The sequence below is a fragment of the Terrapene carolina genome, unplaced genomic scaffold (genome assembly GCF_002925995.2).
Source record: "Terrapene carolina triunguis isolate 2854851 unplaced genomic scaffold, T_m_triunguis-2.0 Scaffold258, whole genome shotgun sequence".
Lineage (NCBI taxonomy): Eukaryota > Metazoa > Chordata > Testudines > Emydidae > Terrapene > Terrapene triunguis.
In genome coordinates, this window is record NW_020664609.1 from 4,699 (window position 1) to 20,663 (window position 15,965).

General features: G+C 43.0%; 1 protein-coding gene across 1 annotated transcript in view; it reads left to right on the forward strand.

Annotated features, from left to right (window-relative positions):
* The window catches only part of LOC112119453 (butyrophilin subfamily 1 member A1-like), an 18,859-nt gene extending 4,348 nt beyond the window's left edge, over positions 1 to 14,511 (forward strand). The window contains exons 2-6 of the mRNA XM_026657644.1: positions 4,568 to 4,849; positions 7,392 to 7,508; positions 8,900 to 8,920; positions 9,011 to 9,037; positions 13,481 to 14,511. Of these exons, the coding sequence (XP_026513429.1) occupies positions 4,568 to 4,849; positions 7,392 to 7,508; positions 8,900 to 8,920; positions 9,011 to 9,037; positions 13,481 to 14,025 (992 nt within the window). The 3' untranslated portion in view covers positions 14,026 to 14,511. The remainder of the gene's footprint in view (positions 1 to 4,567; positions 4,850 to 7,391; positions 7,509 to 8,899; positions 8,921 to 9,010; positions 9,038 to 13,480) is intronic.
* Positions 14,512 to 15,965: the final 1,454 nt, after the last annotated feature.

A 15,965-nucleotide genomic window follows, 5' to 3' on the forward strand; every position in this document is an offset into this window, starting at 1 on the left:
CATTCATCCAACCCATATTTCTTTAACTTGCTGGCAAGAATACTATGGGAGACCGTACCAAAAGCTTTGCTAAAGTCAAGGAATAACACGTCCACTGCTTTTCCCTCATCCACAGAGCCAGTTATCTCCTCATAGAAGGCAATCAGGTTGGTCAGGCATGACTTGCCCTTGGTGAATCCATGTTGACTGTTCCTGATCACTTCCCTCTCCTCTAAGTGCTTCAAAAATGATTCCTTTGCATCCAAGAGTTGTAAAAGAGCTCTATGGGGAGTTCTCTGAAAGATTAATGTTGATTTTTCAACAGGTCTTGGAGCATTATGGAAGTTCCACAAGACTGGAAGAATGCTAGTGGTGTACCAATTTTTTAAAAGTATAAACATGGTTGTCCTGGGTATTTATAGGCCTGTCAACCTAATACCAATCCTCGACAAGAGAATGGAGCAGTTGATATGGAACTTGATTAACAAAGAATAAAAGATAATTATCAGAGTGGTAGCTGTGTTAGTCTGTATCAACAAAAAGAACAGGAGTACTTGTGGCACCTTAGAGACTAACAAATTTATTTGAGCATAAGCTTTTGTGGGCTACAGCCCACTTCATCGGATTCATGTAGTGGAAAATACAGTAGGCAGATATATATATATATATATATATATACAGAGAACATGAAAAAATGGGTGTTGCCATACCAACTATAACGAGAGTAATCAGTTGAGGTGGGCTATTAGAACCACCTGATCAACATCCTATACAGCAAACAGGGAAAGCACTCTATGTACAATGAGCTCTCAAAACTGGATACTCTCATAAAAAAACCAACCTTCCACACAAACTTCCTAGTGGCTGGACTTTACAAAAACTAGACAAGCCATTTACAACACACACTTTGCTTCTCTACAAAGGAAAAAGGACACTAAACTATCTAAACTACATTGATGACATAAATTTGTTAGTCTCTAAGGTGCCACAAGTATTCCTCGTTCTTTTTAAAGATAATTATGTAATTAGTACAAATCAACATGGGTTTATGGAAAATAGATCCTGTCAAACTAACAATATCTTTGTTGACACGATAACAAGTTTGGTTGAGAAGAAGTATGGACTGGATGAATGGACTATAAGGTGGATAGAAAGCTGGCTAGATCATCGGGTTCAACAGGTAGTGATCAGTATCAAAGCGGAGTGCCCCAAGGGTCGTTCCTGGGGCAGGTTTTGTTCAATATCTTCATTAATGATCTGGAGGATGGCATGGACTGCACCCTCAGCAAGTTTGCAGATGACACTAAACTGGGAGGAGTGGTAGATACGCTGGAGGGTAGGGATAGGGTCCAGAGGGACCTAGACAAATTAGAGGATTGGGCCAAAAGTAATCTGATGAGGTTCAACAAGGACAAGTGCAGAGTCCTGCATTTAGGACGGAAGAATCCCATGCACTGCTACAGACTAGGGACCGAGTAGCTACGCAGCAGTTCTGCAGAAAAGGACCTAGGGGTTACAGTGGATGAGAAGCTGGATATGAGTCGACAGTGTGCCCTTGTTGCCAAGAAAGGCTAACAGCATTTTGGGCTGTATAAGTAGGAGCATTGCAAGCAGATTGAGGGCTGTGATCATTCCCTTCTATTCGGCATTGGTGAGGCCTCATCTGGAGTACTGTGTCCAGTTTTGAGCCCCACACTATAAGAAGGATGTGGAAAAATTGGAAAGAGTCCAGCGGAGGACAACAAAAATGGTTAGGCGGCTGGAGCACACGATTTATGAGGCGAGGCTGAGGCAACTGGGATTATTTAGTCTGCAGAAGAGAAGAATGAGGGGGGATTTGATGGCTGCTTTCAACTACCTGAAAGGGAGTTCCAAAGAGGATGGAGCTCTACTGTCCTCAGTGGTAGCAGATGACCGAACAAGGAGTAATGGTCTCAAGTTGCAGTGGGGGAGGTTTAAGTTGGATATTAGGAAAAACTTTTTCACTAGGAGGGTGGTGAAGCACTGGAATGGGTTACTTAGAGAGGTGGCAGAATCTCCATCCTTAGAGGTTTTTAAGACCCTGCTTGACAAAGCCCTGTCTGGGATGATTTAGTTCGGGATTGGTCCTGCTTTGAGCAGGGGGTTGGACTGGATGACTTCCAGAGTTCCCTTCCAGCCCTGATATTCTATGATTCTATGGTAATAATGTTGACATAATATACTTAGACATCTGTAAGGTGTTTGACTTCATACCACACAACATGTTGACTAAAAAATGATTATATAAAATTAACATGGCACACATTAAATAAATTAAAAACTGGCTAACTGATAAGTCTCAAAATATCATTATAAATGGGGAATCATCATCAAATGTGTATTTCCAGTGGAGCCCTGCAGGGATCGGTTTTTGGCCCTGTGCCATCTAACATTTTTATCAGCGACCTGGAAGAATACAAAATCACCACTGATAAATTTTGTAAATGACACAAAAAATGGGGGAGTGGCCAATAATGAAGAGAACAGGTCACTGATTCAGAGTAATCTGGATTGCTTGGTAAACTGGACACAAGTGAACAATAGGCTAAATGTATATGTCTAGGACCAAAGAATGCAGGCCATGCTTACAGGAGGGGGACTTTATCCTGGGAAGCAGTGACTCTAAAACAAGATTTGGGGGTCATGGTGGATAATCAGCTAAATGAAAGTTGTTCCCAAAAGACCTAATGTGACCCTGGGATGCATAAACAGGGCGATCTCAAGTAGAAGGAGAGAGACTATCTGGAACTGGTGCAACTGCTGCTGGAATAGTGTGACCAGTTATGATGCCCACAATGAAAGAAGGATGTTGATAAATTGGAGAGGATTCAGGGAAGAATTATGAGAATGATTGGAAAACATGCCTAGATTCAAAGAGCTCAATCTATTTAGCTTCACAAGGATAAGGTTAATGACTGACTTTATTACAGTCTAAAAGTATCTGTAGGGGGAACAAATATTTGATAAAAAGAACAGGAGTACTTGTGGCACCTTAGAGACTAACAAATTTATTTGAGCATAAGCTTTCGTGGGCTACAGCTCACTTCTTCGGATGCATAGAATGGAACACACAGACAGAAGATATTTATACATACCGAGAACATGAAAAGGTGGAAGTATGCATACCAACTGTAAGAGGCCAATCAATTGAGATGAGCTATCAGCAGCAGAAGAAAAAACACCTTTGAAGTGATAATCGAGATGACCCATAGAAGGTGTGAGGAGAACTTAACATGGGGGAAAAGATTCAATTAGTGTAACGACTCAACAATTCCCAGTCTCTGTTTAAACCTAAGTTAATTGTATCTAATTTGCATATTAATTTGAGTTCAGCAGTCTCTCTTTGGAGTCTGTTTTTGAAGTTTTTTTGTTGCAAAATTGTCACCTTCAAGTCTGTCACTGAGTGGTTAGAGAGGTTCAAGTGTTCCCACTGGTTTTTGAATGTTATGATTCCTGATGTAAGATTTGTGTCCATTTATTCTTTTGCGTAGAGACTTTGGCCAATGTACATGGCAGAGGGGCATTGCTGGCACATGATGGCATATATCACGTTGGTAGATGTGCAGGTGAACGAGCCCCTGATGGTGTGGCTGATGTGGTTAGGTCCTATGATGGTGTCACTTGAATAGATATGTGGACAGAGCTGGCATCGGGCTTTGTTACAAGGATAGGTTCCTGGGTCAATGTTTTTGTTCAGTGATGTGTGGTTGCTGGTGAGTATTTGCTTCAGGTTGGGAGGCTGTCTGTAAGCGAGGACTGGTCTGTCTCCCAAGATCTGTGAGAATGAGGGATCATCTTTCAGGAGAGGTTGTAGATCTTTGATGATGGACACACCACACGATCCATTATCTACAGCCAAGCTCTAAGATACAACTGCATTTGCTCCAATCCCTCAGACAGAGATAAACACCTACAAGATCTCTATCAAGCATTCTGAAAACTACAATACCCACCTGCTGAAGTGAAAAAACAGATTGACAGAGCCAGAAGAGTACCCAGAAGCCACCTACTACAGGACAGGCCCAACAAAGAAAATAACAGAACGCCACTAGCCGTCACCTTCAGCCCTCAACTAAAACCTCTCCAGCGCATCATCAAAGATCTACAACCTATCCTGAAAGATGATCCCTCACTCTCACAGATCTTGGGAGACAGACCAGTCCTCGCTTACAGAATAATAATAGTAAGTATTATGGTAGCACCTAGGAACTATCCAGGGTTAAGGGGAAGGGACCGACCAAAAATTAAAAAGAAAACCCATTCCTCCATCTAAAAGTCATGGTATTATCCCCCCATTTGGAGCCCATCACTCTGCTCATGTTATATCCCTTCCCCTTAACCCATTTAAACTGTAAGCTCATCAGACCAGGGATTGTCTACTGCTTTATGTTTCTACAATGCCTAGTATGGTAAGGCTCTGATCCTGGATAGTTCCTAGGTACTACCATAATACTTATTATTATTATTATTATTATTCTACTTCAGGTGCAAACTCTCACTCTCTATGCTGAATATTTACAGAAATGAAGATGGAGGATTAATAGATGTTTCTTCTATTCTCTTCCAGGTTTGGGCTCTGGGCCCCACATCTCTGTTGCTGACTACGAGGCCGGTGGGATCCGGGTGGTGTGTACGTCGGGTGGGTGGTACCCAGAGCCTGAAATGCTGTGGAGAGATTCTAGTGGGCAGCTTGTACCATCACTGTCCCAAACGAAATCCCAACAGGAAAATGGCCTGTTTGAAGCTCAGATTTCTGTTGTTATAAAAGAAAGGACACATCCTGGTTTGAATTGTTACATAAGGAATCCCCGCCTCAACCAAGAAAAAGAGTCAACAATTTACATAGCAGGTCAGTTCCCATCACAGCCAGACCAAGTAATTGCCAACAAACACTACTAATGATAAGATTATATTAAAGTTATACTGTATATGCGCCCAGGGCTGCTCAAAGAGTATTCCATGTGCGTCTCCTGACCAGGGGTGTGCAAAGTGCTTGTACACACTACCACGACCAGGGACATCTGCTGGTGAGCCTGGTGCCCACCCCGTTGGGTGGGGCTGGGGGCAGTACAGCCGCTGGAGGAAGTGCCCTAGCAGGGCTCTGGCTCCTGTGAGTAGTGGTCTGACGTATTGCTGCTTTCGCCACTGTGGTTCCTGGTAGAGCCCTGCAGCTCCGCGGATATCCAATTTATATTTGCAGATATCCACATCTGCGCGGCTATAAATTTTGTATCTGCACAAGGCTCTAATCATAATGACACTACATAAATCCATTGTGCACCCAAACCTTGAATACTGTGTCTAGTTCTGATGTCAAGTATCAGGGGTAGCCATGTTAGTCTGTATCCACAAAAACAACAGGGAGTCCGGTGGCACCTTAAAGACTAACTAATCTGTTAGTCTTCAAGGTGCCACCAGACTCCCTGTTGTTTTTGTGTCTAGTTCTGGTTGCTCCATCTCAGAAAGGATATAGTGTAACTGGAAAAGGTTCAGAGAAGAGCAGCAAAGATGATCAAGGGGTATGGACCAGCTTCCATATGTGGACAGACTAAAAAGATTATGGCTGTTCAATTTAGAAAAGAGACGACTCAGGCAGGTATGATAAAGGTATATAACATCATTAATGATGTTGAAAAAGTAATAGAGAAGTGTTATTTACCCCTTCACATATCAGAAGAACCAGAAATCACTCGATGAAATTAATAGGCCACAGGTTTAATACAAACAAGAGGCAATACTTCTTCATACAACACAATTAACCTGTGGAACTCATTGCCATAGGGAGTTGTGATGACCAAAAATATAACTGGGTTCAAAAAAGAACTAGATAAATTCATGGCAGACATGTCCATCAATGACTGCTGGCCAAGATGTTATGGATGTAATCCCATCCTCAAGGTGACCCTTAACCTCTCACTATCAGAAGCAAGGAGGGAAAGGCAAGGGTGGATGTCTCCAAAATTACCCTGTTCTGCAAACTCTGCCTGAAACTCTGGTACTTGCCACTGTCAGCAGACAGGATACTGGGCTACATAGACCATTGGTCTGACCCAATCTGGCTGTTCTTATGAGAACTGGGCACAGATTCATTGAAAGAAAGGGGAAGGCAAATTCTAAGGATGCTCACATGTCTCTGTTCCCAAGGGGTGCAGAGGTGGATATGGAGGTACCCCAACAGGTCCCTGTGATGGGAGATTGGTTGTGGAGGAGCAATTGCCAGGGTGTCCTCGGGGCCCCATCATACTGTAGTCTCAACAGACAGTCTGGCCATAACAAATAGGCCTAACCCAGAAAACACGAACTTTGCACTCGCTGATAATCTAAATCCAATGGTGAGCAATGTCTCCATGACTAAATATATATAACTTGAGAAGGCAGAGAAACATGGAAACCTCCAGAGATGGCAAACTACTTGAACTATTAGGAAATAATGTTTTAAATTCTTGTTCCACTAGAGAGAGGAATGTTGTGGTGATGTGTGTAGACAGCACTTCCACCAATAGATGGAGTTGTATCTTTATCATAGTGTTAAGTAAGTGTATTGTACATTATGATGTTGTATTTGATCTGCAGGGTCTATCAGGAAGTTCAATCCTGGCTGTGGTGCTGGAGTTGTTACTTGCAGTGTTCCAGTGAACCTCTATGATTCTATAAGCATTGCATTATGTCATGTGTGAAGCAGCATTAAGGCTATGTTGCAGGTGAAGAAGCAAATCAACAAAGTGTTTTTGGTTTTTTGAGTGACTAGTTTCTGCCTATGTAGGGCCAATCTACACAGCAAATACAGAAATGCCAGGGATTTGCCTACAATATGATTGACCCCTGCCTTGGTTACCACGGAATTCCTTCTCACCGTGTAGGTAGGCCCTAATAGTGTTCTGTAACAGGTCAAAGCTTTCACTTCCATTGGCTTCAGAGTGAAATGTGAAGGAACCTTATCTCAGTAGGGAATTTATTTAGAGAGGGGTAGGCAACCTATGGCACACGTGCCGAAGGCGGCACGGGAGCTGATTTTCAGTGGCACTCACACTGCCCGGGTCCTGACCACCGGTCTGGGGGGCTCTGCATTTTAATTTAATTTTAAAGGAGCTTCTTAAACATTTTAAAAACCTTATTTACTTTACATACAACAATAGTTTAGTTATATATTATAGACTTATAGAAAGAGACCTTCTAAAAACGTTACAATGTATTACTGGCACGCAAAACCTTAAATTAGAGTGAATAAATGAAGATTTGGCACACCACTTCTGAAAGGTTGCCGACACCTGATTTAGAGTCTCAGGAAAGTTTCTTCCACCCAATCACATGATGTTACTTTTGTGTGCAGAAGTCCTGCTGGTGGCATGATTCTGTCACTGTTTCCAAATTAATTAGGCTTTCTCTTCCAGACCCGTTTTTCCTAAGGACTTCGCTCTGGATGGTGGCTCTGGCTGTGGTCCTGAGTGTCCTGGGTTTTCTCATTTCCCCAGCCATTTACTATTTTTGGATGCAGCACAGAGAGAAAGGTAAAGTAATAGTGGGAGATTCCTTGGATGAAACTGTTTCAGCTGAGAGAAATGCAGCAAATGGAACTATTCTTTACATCTCACTAATGAATCCAAACCTATTTTTAGTGTCAGATAAAAACTACATTAAACTGGAAGTCAGGTTGGGAGTATGTATCTGTAACTCAAAGGTGAATGTTTTATGTATCCCAGAAGCAAACATCACAAGCCTGACTAATTCAGCATAAAGAAATCCCAAACAAGCTAAGGTCTTGAAGCACACAGTAAGACCATCCAAACAATCTTAATTCTGACATTTAGTGATGCCAGGTGTTAACTGTACAATTACTGTTAGTGCATGATAGTGACTGTGGTCTGAGACTAGATTAAAGTTATTTCTAAAGACACATTGGAAAAACTGAAAAAAAATCTAATGTGTCAGGGGCCACCATCTTCCCTTGAGAGGAACCTGGCTCTATTCCATTTGCACAGCCAGGAGGAGGGAAGGTGTGTGTACGTGACACCATCGTTTACTGTATAATCAGTGATGTAAAATTTATCAAATCTCTATTGGGTAGTGCAATGGGTTATACCTCTCTAGCACCCCCTTGGGGTGAGAGGGGCACCACCTCCTATCTTTGCTGTCCTTTCCTGGATGGCAGAGACTAGTTACTGTAGTCTGGATTCCAGATTTAGGGTACAGCCCTCCAGCTGTACCTCTTAGAGAGCCTGCCCTCTTCAGGAGATGAGGGGGTTAAGCAGCCCAAAAGAAGAGGACAGACTGCCTCCAGAGCCCAAAAAAGGGCCAGGTCTGCTCAGTCTCAGACAGTGTAGAGGTCAAGAGTCTCTTGGAGGAGATCTGGTCCCTTGTATGTCCAAACAACCAGAAAAGCCAGTCCCTCTACTTCCTCAGAGGGCCTGGTTGGCTGATGTTCTCAGGAGTGTACCCAGTAAACAACCCTTGTGCTCTGGGACTAAGGAGCTCTTGCTCTGTTTACTCCAGAGTCATCTGGGATCCTCCATTTTAAGGACCTGCCCTTCTCCAGGCTTGGCATATCTCACAAGTGTACTGGGTTGGGGCTGATTGTGCCCAGAGAAGCTCTTTAACCCCTTCATGGCTGGCGCAGGGCACTTCCCAGCCACAGGTGGACAGTGGCCACGGATATAGTGGCTGAGAAAAAAGCCAGTGATGGAAACTTCATTTGGAATGTCCAGGCATTCAGACATTTAAGGGTTGGTTATTTTTTTTACAGCTTTTTTTTTGGAATAACATTAAGTTAAGGTTAATAAAAGGTTTTAGTTTATGATAATTATCTAGGCTATTGGGATTCATATAATAAAGAATCATGTAAAGGGCTAGTCACTATAACACAAGCTCTAGTAATATGTCTGTTTTTCTTTGTTTGTTTTAGGGAAACTCTTGGCTGAACTTCGTAAGTTCTATTTTTTTCATAATTAAAACTTAGTTAGAAATTGTGCCTTCTTCAGACTGTGTTCATCTCTGTGTCTGTGCTTGCTTTCAGGGTGGAGAAGAGCCCAAATATATGCAGGTAAATCAAGCTGACATTTCATTTATGTCAAAATTCCCCTGCTTCTTTTTACTAATCACACATAACAAGAAGGAAAAAGTCAGTTAAAACATTTAAAACTTAAAGTTAAATAAGGCTTCATTTTAACAATTTCCTATATTCCATTTCCCTTTAGTGTATGGAGTCTTTCAGAGGGAAAAGTTCTGACTTGATAAACGTTAGATGGTATTAAATACCCTTTTTGAAAGAGTCAATTACAGACTATAGCATTTGAGCTGTTATTGTCAAAGTCCAAACTGTTTCTTTAGTGAACAAAAGAAACACACCCATTGGGAGAAAAGTATACTAACTACAGAATACAGCTTCCGTCTCTCTGGTACAACTTAACTGCTAAAGACTTACAGGCACAGTACCTGACTCAGTCCTTAGTCACCCCAGGACCTGGCAATGTTTCATTAAAATCAGGCTGAATTATTGTTTTATCTTACCTCTTCCCACCCCCCACTGTCACCCCATGCATAGACCAGGCCTCAATGATACTTGTCTTCCTCCTCCTTCCTTCCTGGCTCCTTCCTGCAAGCTTCCGCCAAGATGCCGGTTGACAGAACCCTCCCCCACATCAGAGGGGATAAAAATCTATGGGTTTTGTTTTTATTTAAAAAACAACAGATTTTTTTCATTTAAATTAAATACAGATTTATTTTTTTTAAATAAACTTATTTAAAATTAAATTTTAAATTGACAACTTATGTTGAGGCCAAAACTCATTATAATCTATTAAAATCATGTAATTGAATACAACACATAATTTTAAGCAGTACATGTTTGCTGCAAAGTTTTAAAGAAAGCCAAACTACTGAAATGGAAGAAGACACTGGCTAAGCTCTTGGAGCCAGATTTGACAAAGTGCTGAACCAGCTTTGACAACAGTAGCCTCTTCTACAGGTGCAGAAAGAATATTTTCTTCATTGAGGTTTATTTAACTGGTTCATTTCAGTGATTAGTTCATTCAAAGTTAAGAAATTATTTGTGTGTTGAAAAATCAGGAAAGTTTGGATTCTAAACTATGAATATAAAGTAGGGTGAGAGGATGAGATCTACTTGTTCTAAGTCTTGAAGGACATGGCGACCAGGAACAACCAGTTCAACTCATTAAGTACAGATAATAATTTGTTAGTTTTAAGTGCAAAACATGTTTTGGCAAACTTTTTTTGTACGAATTCAACACTTTTAAGGTAGTTTTATTTAATTAAAGAAAAACTTTGTGGATTTTAATTGAATTTTAATTTCCATCCAAATAGAACTTGAAACATAGGCATCTAGAGAACTTGAATCACAAGTAAAAAATGAATGTATTAAATAAGAAATCCATCATTCATCATTTTCTAACATAACAAAAGAAGAAAAAAATAAGCATCTGAATAAATGTAAATTAAGCTATGTAGCTGATTAATTAAATATATGATATGAGCCCAGATCCTCAAAGATTTTTAGGCATCTAACTTTCATTGATTTCAATGGACGTTAGGAGCCTAAATACCTTTAGAGTCTGGACCATAGCGTATGCTCCTGGTTAGCAAAAAGAAGCACCAAGTGTAGTATAATTGTGAATCAATATGTTTTAATGGTTACCAACTAATAAGAATCAATCTTTCTTTAAGAAAATAACTAAAAAGTCCAAATGCAAAACATGATGAAAATCAATGATTTAAATCAAGGTTTCCTGCTTGCTGATTTAAATCATGATTAAAATCACTTATTTAAATCTCTTAAATGAATCCATCCTGCACCACCCCATAACCAGAAAGAGTTGGCAGCCTCACTCCATTAAAATGAATGAAAGCACATCTAGTACCTCCCTTTTATAGTCCCTGATCTGGATGCTCAAAACAAGTTCATAGAATCATAGAATATCGGGGTTGAAAGGAACCTCAGGAGGTCATCTAGTCCAACCCCCTGCTCAAAACAGGACCCAGTCCCCAACTAAATCATCCCAGCCAGGGCTTTGTCAAGCCTGACCTTAAAAACCTCTAAGGAAGGAGATTCCACCACCTCCCTAGGTAACCCATTCCAGTGCTTCACCACCCTCCTAGTGAAAAAGTTTTTCCTAATATCCAACCTAAACCTCCCCCACTGCAACTTGAGACCATTACTCCTTGTTCTGTCATCTGCTACCACTGAGAACAGTCTAGATCCATCCTCTTTGGAACCTCCTTTCAGATAGTTGAAAGCATTTATCAAATCCCCCTTCATTCTTCTCTTCTGCAGACTAAACAATCCCAGTTCCCTCAGCCTCGCCTCATAAGTCCTGTGTTCATAAGTTAGGTGCTTAAGTCCCAGTTTCAGGCCAGATGCACAAAACTCCTGCCTCAGCCCTATAGGTGCCTAAACTATGAGGATAAAAGTTTGCTAGATGTCTGTTTCGGCCTCTGGGCATGTGCACCACTGCCTCCCTTTGGGCGTCCAAGCACCTATCTCCCACCTCAACCCCAGAGATTCCCAAATCAGGCAAATTTAGCCACCTAAGTCGCATGTGGGGCCCAATCTGATTGGCATTGTTAGAGGTCACCTGCTGGATCAAGTCACATTCAAAATGTGGTGGTAGGACCCACCTTGTCCCTTGTAGCCCAGTGGCTGTCACTTACCTGGGATGCAAGACCCAGGTTCATTTCCCCCTATCTGCCTGACAGGGAGAATAGGTTTGAATGGTGGGGGTGTCTCCTACCTCTCATGAGAGGACCCCGGGTAATCCAAACATTGGTCCAGAGAGAATAAGAATGACTCTGGGGTGTAATTAGGTACCAGCTAGGAGACCCAGGCCCCCGCTTCAATCCCTCTTTCATTACTTAATCACAGTGAAACAGTTTCAGCAGGAGTCACACATCAGAATAGCCCATAGCTCAGTGATTAGAGCCTCTCTTGAGAGGTGGGAGATGCCTGCACAAATACTTTCTCGCCCTCTTGCAGAGAGGGGAAAATTAAACCTGTTTCAGCCACATCCCGGGTAAATGTCCTGGCCTCTGGGCTAAAGGTTATAAGGTGGGCAACCCCCTCCCCCATGCTAAAATGACATCAGCGCCTAGCTCTACCGAGGGTTCCCAGCTTCAGACTCACAAGCTGACATGTGAGTGTCCAGACATGTGCATCTATCTCTGCCTAGCATGATGACTTTTGGAAGTCACAGGCTTCAGGCGCCTATAGGAGCTTTAGAGAGTGCCTGGCTCAGGCTTTGGGAGTTGCAGCAATTTCTTCAGGCAGCTATAATTAGGCTGAGCATCACAATGCCTAACTCCTCTTGAGCATTCAGCCCATCCTTCCATCCAAGGCCTGGGCTATACTAGCGGGGGGGTTCGAACTAAGATACGCAACTTCAGCTACACTATTCGCGTAGCGGAAGTCGAAGTATCTTAGTTCGACTTACCTGGCTGTCCTCACGGCGGTGAGTTGACCGCCGCGGCTCCCCTGTCGACTCCGCTTACTCCTCCTGCCGAGGTGGAGTACAGGCGTCGATTTGGGGATCAATTTATCGCGTCTAGACGAGACGCGATAAATCTATCCCCGATACATCGAACACTACGCGCCGATCCGGCGGGTAGTATAGACGTACCCCTAGTAACCTCAGCCGGGTGGATACTTGTAAAGTGAGTTTAGTTGACTATAAGTTACAGCAAAACCGATCTCATGGGTTGAGCAGAGCCCCTCAAGACTGGCCCCAGGCAGACTGCAGCCCTCGCTGGACAGGTTTCCCATCAGGTACCTGTCCCCTTGTGGCTGTCAACACCCCCTGGTCTCCCAGATCTCAGTGCCAAGGGGCTGAGGGGGCTGCAAGGTGCTTGGGGCCGGCTGTCTCTCTGTCTCACTCTCAGCCATGCTCGGCAGCTGGATACCAAAGGAAGCTTACAAGAAGTGGAAACGTGAACAAATGACTAGGGAGGAGTATAAAAATATTGCTCAAGGATGCAGGGGTGTAATCAGGAAGGCCAAAGCACAATTGGAGTTGCAGCTAGCAAGGGATGTGATGAGTAACAAGAAGAGTTTCTACAGGTATGTTAGCAACAAGAAGGTGGTCAGGGAAAATGTGGGGCCCTTACCCCTGAGTGCAGCTATTAGCACCTTTCAGCCTATCAGTGTGCATGCTTCTGCGCATACGGTCTATTTCCTCACACTTGAGTCCTGCTCAGATACCAAGCAACTTGGAGACACAGACACCACGAGACCCCAGGGATAAGGTATTTTGTGTTTATTTTGCACTAAATCAACCCCTCTGTCTCCTTCCCCTGGAAATAAACAGGTCGGGTGTGAAAGTCTCACTGCCTCTTGGGGGGAAGGAGTATTTAATATTTTCCCTCCATTTCCCCCTCTGGGCAAGTGATTTTATAATTAGGGATTAAAGAGGGTTAATTTCCCTTGGATCCCAGTGACCGGCACCTGCCCCCGGCACTGACTCTGTGACTCTCTCCCCAGTGAACGTGACTCTGGATCCAGCCACAGCTCAGTCCAACCTCGTCCTGTCTGAGGATCGGAAAAGTGTGAGACATGGAGATACACAGCAGGATCTTCCCGACAACCCTGGGAGATTTGAACCTTATGTCATTGTTCTGGGCGCTGAAAAGTTCACAGACGGGAGGCATTACTGGGAGGTGGAGGTGGGAAAAAAGCCTGAGTGGACTCTGGGGGTTTGTAGGGAATCTGTGAGGAGGAAGGGGAGTATCAGTGTCACATCTAAGAATGGATACTTTGTGGTGTGTTTGAGAGATGGAGAAAAATACTGGGCCCGCACTTCCCCCCTAACGCCTCTCCCCGTGAGTGTCAGGCCCAGCCGGGTGGGGATTTTCCTGGACTATGAGGGGGGCGAGATCTCATTTTACAATGTAACTGACAAGTCCCATCTCTTCACTTTCACTGACACCTTCTCTGGGATGCTCCACCCTTATTTCAGTCCTTGTCTCAATGAAGGGGGTAAAAATGCAGATCCCCTGATAATCTGCCCGGTCCCAGAGAAGGCCTGAAGGAATCTCTGTCCCTCACAGTGACACCCACAGCAGAGACTGTCCCCTCCCACCACTGACCAGCCCCCAGGCCTGTTCCCATGGGGATGGTGTAAAAAGCATCAGCTGCCTGCCCCCCATCACCCCCTCTCCTCTCAGCTCTCAGCACCAGGTCTGTGAACTGCAGGAAGAGGAGAGAGGCAGAGAAGGGGTGAGGTGGGGTCAGGCTGCTTGGAAGTGGGGATGCAGGGGCAGAGGGAGGTGGTTTAGTCTTGTGGTTTAGACCTTCCCTGTCAAAGTTTAAGCAGACCTGAGGTAAAAAAGGATCAAGCCCTGGGACATTTTCTTTATAGTCTTCTAGCAAATTGATAAACTTCTTGACAGCAATTATCACAGCAGCATCTTCTCCCAAGGAAGAATAGGCAGTGCAGATTGTTGCTTTGAAGCTAATTTTCTATTTTATGGGGGGAGGGATAGCTCAGTGGTTTGAGCATTGGCCTGCTTAAACCCAGGGTTGAGAGTTCAATCCTTGAGGGGGCCATGTAGGGATCTGGGGCAAAATCAGTAATTGGTCCTGCTAGTGAAGGCAGGGGGCTAGATTCAATGACCTATCAAGGTCCCTTCCAGTTATAGGATATCTCAATTGATTTATTTTATTTATATTATTATTATAGATGAACTAGTTGTGTTCAGTCACATAAGGCAATTAGCCAGTCGAACTGTCAAGACAGTTCACAGGTAGTTTACTATGTGGAATTACAAATTTCAAGGAGAGATTAGGATAATTATATTACTGTATCACAAGTCCCATCTAAATAATAATTTGCCCTTTTGACCTCTGAATCCATAGAACACAGCATTATGAGACAGGAACAGGATTAGCATCTACAAGCTAATTAGATCACATTGTTAAACTTCTAATGAGATACAGGTAAACACAGACAAATACACTTAGCATCTACCCGTGATTTCTATTACTACAAATAAATGGGTTAATGATTGCTGGTCTAGGACATCTCTTTGAAATACACATACAAGTAGATTGTCTTGGTTACATTTCAATGTGTCTTGTTAAGTTATAGGTCATACCCAAGTTGACCATTCTGTGAGCATCACAGAAGTGCTGTTAAGAAAGATGCTTTCAGAGCCTTTTACAGAACCAATGTCATGTTTGTCATTTGAGTATTCTGTTAATTAGATTCTTCTTTCTTTCACTGAAAAAAGTCTCTGCAGTTATCTTTATATTCTAGGTGTTTTGTTGCGATGTGTCATTTCAACTTTGCATTGCTTCATTTGATAGGATTTGTAAGCATGTGATGCATCGCGGTTGTCAATCACTGAATTCCATAAAACCAAAATCAGTATAACTTTCGTCAAACTTTCTGTACTTCGTTTGTTTCTTACTATTTGACTGCATTGTCCATGGCTTCAGCACAACTAGCAGGACTAATATAAGGTTGTTTTAAAAACTTACTAATTTTCAGTATAACTTGCTCACACACTGTAAAAATATATTCCACTTCCACCTGCCAAATACGTCTCAGTCAAAACAGACGTCACTTCTGATTTGCTGTTGCAAAGCAGTGAGATTTTTTATGTTGATGCTTATGCAATGTGAATATTACGGCATTGTTCATTCACCATGGAATACGTTGTGTAAACAGAAATCATTGATTTGTCATCTAGGCAATGCAGACAGGGGTGATGTGTGACTGTTGATAGTGGAGACGGTGGCACGTGACCACCCTACTCATCACTTCTGGATCTAACAGAGGTTTTCAAACTGTGGGCCGAGCCCTGATCTGACAACAAGAAGAGGGCCAGCTGTGCTGTGCATAACCCTTGTCTGCCTGCTGCCCATGCTGCTCGGGGAAGAGGCAGAGCGCAGAAGAACAGCAGCCTCTGGGTTAGGCCCCATGTGCCAGGTTCTGCAGGCTTGGTTGTCCTCATTGAAATGGACC